This window comes from Diorhabda sublineata, chromosome 4, assembly GCF_026230105.1.
Source record: "Diorhabda sublineata isolate icDioSubl1.1 chromosome 4, icDioSubl1.1, whole genome shotgun sequence".
NCBI lineage: Eukaryota > Metazoa > Arthropoda > Insecta > Coleoptera > Chrysomelidae > Diorhabda > Diorhabda sublineata.
This window is the reverse complement of record NC_079477.1, coordinates 594,841-598,837: the sequence shown is the minus strand read 5'-3', so window position 1 is coordinate 598,837 and position 3,997 is coordinate 594,841. Positions and strand designations below refer to the sequence as shown.

At 35.3% G+C, this 3,997-nt stretch overlaps 1 protein-coding gene across 1 annotated transcript; it reads left to right on the top strand.

Annotated features, from left to right (window-relative positions):
- Window positions 1-1,177: 1,177 nt before the first annotated feature.
- Window positions 1,178-3,351, top strand: LOC130442760 (trypsin-like). The gene is made up of 3 exons (XM_056777112.1): window positions 1,178-1,567; window positions 2,595-2,880; window positions 2,934-3,351. Exons 1-3 carry the CDS (start codon window positions 1,201-1,203, stop codon window positions 3,196-3,198), a joined length of 918 nt encoding a protein of 305 aa, XP_056633090.1. The 5' UTR covers window positions 1,178-1,200; the 3' UTR covers window positions 3,199-3,351.
- Window positions 3,352-3,997: the final 646 nt, after the last annotated feature.

Here is a 3,997-nt window from a genome sequence, read left to right as displayed (position 1 = left end):
TTTTTTGCACATTTTTTTTCAAACAACTCGTTTCTTATCGGTTTTACACTATTTCTATATTATATCAATACTATAGAGCATTGAATTGTTGATAAAAAATGAAAATTATTCATAATTATATGTTTAGCAATAATTTATAAGAGTTTATTTTGATCGGAAATACCAGTTGATTTCAAACGGGATTTTAACCGCCCTCTATCTCAGAAACGATTCATCGTACGAAGAAATTTTTCAAACAAAAGTTGTAGAAAATTTAATTCTCTACAATATTGATAATACATACAAATAGTGTAAAACCCATAGGAAACGAGATATTTACAAGAAATGTGCAAAAAATCGATTTTTTTGTGTTTTTTATAAAACCTTTTGATAGAAAATTAGTTTCAAAGAACGGATTAAAATTGACATATATCGGTTTTTTTAAAAAAATCTTATTATTGACTGTCCAAAAGAAGTATTAACTTCCTTATTGATCTCGAGGCTTTACTTCCTTCAGCTACAATTTTATTTATTTCATGGTTGATCCATTATTTCTTTTAATTTCTTGAAAACTCATTGGTATTCATCCAATCTATCTACTTCTGGGATTATCGTCGTCTATCTTCCCTATTTCATTCCCTATATCATTTTCTCGTTTTCTGTTTCAGTTCTTCTCGTTTGTTCGGCATCTTTTCGAAGTATTGAACTCATTTTCAAACTTTTTCTTGTACATCTGTTAGAAGTCTTCTCTCTTCATTCCTTATAAAACCTTTTCTCGGTAATTAACTGTCCACTATCATACCTCAACTAATAAAAACTTCTCCTTCCCTTTTGGCTTCTGCCGAATCGATTTCCAGTGAACTGACCTAACCTAGCTTTCGTTAAATAAATTTTTTCCATCAATTCTTCCACTTTAATTTCGTGCAAACGTCTCCACAAGTTTCTACTTGTTGCTTCGTTCCAATTTTTGACTAAAGAAAGATTAAAATCGAAAACAAAATGGAGGAGACAATTGTGTCCGACATTTTGGACAGCAAGTAGACTTTTAAATATGGTACGCGTTTAAAATTAGCTCCATTACTAAAATAAATGCAAGTGCATCGCGAAATGGACATGAACTTCTCGAGTATCAAAACAATAACATTGAATTTCGGCAGTAGAGTGGGACGATCCCCGGCCATAAAAAGATACCCGGCCGTCCAAACATCGAGTTCTATCGCCATGAAACTTCGGTGCGCATTCGTTGATTTTTTTCTCTTGATCACAATAGGCGGCGGCGTGCGTCTCGACAGCTTTCATTTCAACCTCCTCTCGTCGCAAACTCAAAATAAAACCAACGATGAATTAGCGGCCGATTCGGATAGTTCGTGCGGCAAAAGAAGTTTTCAATGGAAACCAGATCGGCAGCCTAAGGTGGTCGGAGGACAAGAGCCCCCGATAGGGGCTATACCCTGGCAGATCGATCTAAGGGTTATCGACGATAAACATTATTGTGGGGGAGCTTTGATTAGTCGAAGATTGGTTTTATCGGCGGCGCATTGCTACAACGATGGATTGAGAGCTGTCGCTGGAGCGCACGGCTTTCCAGGTGAGTTTCAATATAATTAATTATGCTTATAAACATTTCATCAACCCCAAACATGTTTTGACAAAACAAACAAACAAATTTTCGCAATTCGTACCAATTTTCACCATTTTCAGAAGGATATATCAACAACTTTTTATCAAAAACAAATTTAATTTATAACTGATTCAACGGTATATCGAGTTTTCCATTCCATTCCATTCCATTCCATTCCAATGAGCTTACAATTTACAAGCTCAGTTTAGAAAACTCAAAAAACTTTTATTTTCTCTACAAAAAAATTGTGTGAAGTCGATTCCGGAAAAATATTTTCAAAATGATTAATTCCGACATCTGTTTTGTATCGAATGGCAACATGGAATTGGGAAAAATAGTTTCTCTTGACTTTTATGTCTTGAGTGAATTTTCTTCAACCACTTGGTTGCTGGTCTTTGCAGATCGCACCGGTCTCGTCGAAACTCCGCTACCCAATATCGTACTGTTGATAACGAAGGAGCAGTTTCACCCAGAGTAGAATTTAGTTGAGCTTTTATATGCTTTTCAAATTGTAGAGTAAATTCTTTCATGTTTGAGCATTCATTAAAACTATTCGTATGGCTACCAAAGAAATACAAAACAACGCGACGTCTTCAAATTTGAAACATATTCTTGTATTTTCCACCATCTTTAAGTAAGGCCAGGTACTTTTGGATCCATCCTCATAAGTCACAGAGATCTGAGAGTTTGATGCACTTTTCTTGTTACCACCGATTGCATTTGATACATTTGATAATTTCTGATTATTTTTCTTTATCATCTGAAGATTCGTTTGATCTTTTGTCCTTGCAGTTTCGATTTTTCTCATTCTTATGTTTCGGAATTAACTTTTCCTTCCTCATTTAGAGATTTTAAGACTTTTATTAATTATTTTATCGGTAGATCAAAACTTGCTTTATATCCAATACATTAGATGAAGAAATTAGAGAAAATACCAACACCAAAGTTTTCAAATCTTTCTATATAATCCACCATATACATCTTTATCTTGAAGGATCGTCTCCTCATGAACAAACTCTTCGAGTAGAAAAATTCATCCCGCATCCAGACTTCAGGAAGCTGGGAGCCTATTCCCACGATCTGGCTGTATTATTAGTAGAAGAGCCGGGCTTCGATTTCAATCAGTTCGTTAAACCAGCCTGTTTCTCTGATGATTCCCCGCCGTCTGGAACTTGGTGTGAAGTATCTGGATGGGGGGCCGTCGATCCCAACGACGTCGATACCAGTTCGTTAATTTTGAAAGTAGCCGCTGTACCGGTCATATCCTTGGATACATGCAGGTGAGTAACATCGAATTGATTCAAGTAGCGAATTCTGCGTTTTATTTTTTTAGATTGAAAGCTATTTACGGAGGCAAATCCCAACAAATATTAGACTCTATGTTGTGCGCCGGTTATTTGAAAGGGGGAATCGACGCTTGTAGCGGAGATTCCGGCGGTCCTTTAGTTTGCGAAATCGAAGGGAAAATGGAGGTAACGGGAATCGTATCTTGGGGAGAAGGATGCGCGAAGAAAAATAAACCGGGAGTTTATACGAGAGTTTCCAGTTTCTTACCTTGGATAAAAGACTGCGCAAACGATTTAGGTGTTGATCTTTAGTAAAACAAAAACGAAAAATTACAATTCGAACTAGTCATTAATTATTTAAAAAAAATATATATCGATCTCAGATGACGCTTTTGTGTATGAGTAGTACTAAGTAGTACTAACTTTAAACTTATATATTCGTAATAAGAACAAAATTTATGTGAATTTCGATGATTTTTATTTTTTAAACCAACCATTTACTAATTTGATCCAGAATCATTACATTATTAACTATTCATAAAAGTTAACAAGTTACGGTCCTGGACCAAACAGTACCGATGATGTAATTATAAGAATTACTTTCCTGCATAATTTTACATTGGTACTGACGTGTGTAACCAGCGCCACCTATTCGTTAGTAGTAAATTCAATGTTTCTATGTTTCCTATTTTGTCGAGAAAATAGAGATTCCTACAAACTTTAATGTACTTTACGAGCGCCATCTGTAGTTAAATATTCGAATAAAATAAAAATGTGTACAGCCAGCGCCACCTATTCGTTAGTAGTGAATTCAATAGCGTCGGTTTCTATGTTTTCTACTTTGTTGGGTACATAGAGAGTTCTATAAACTGCACGAACGCCATCTGTAGTTAAATATTCGAATAAAATAAAAATGTGTACAGCCAGCGCCACCTATTCGTTAGTAGTAAATTCAATAGCGTCCGTTTCTATGTTTCCTATTTTGTCGAGAAAATAGAGATTCCTACAAACTTTAATGTACTTTACGAGCGCCATCTGTAGTTAAATATTCGAATAAAATAAAAATGTGTACAGCCAGCGCCACCTATTCGTTAGTAGTAAATTCAATAGC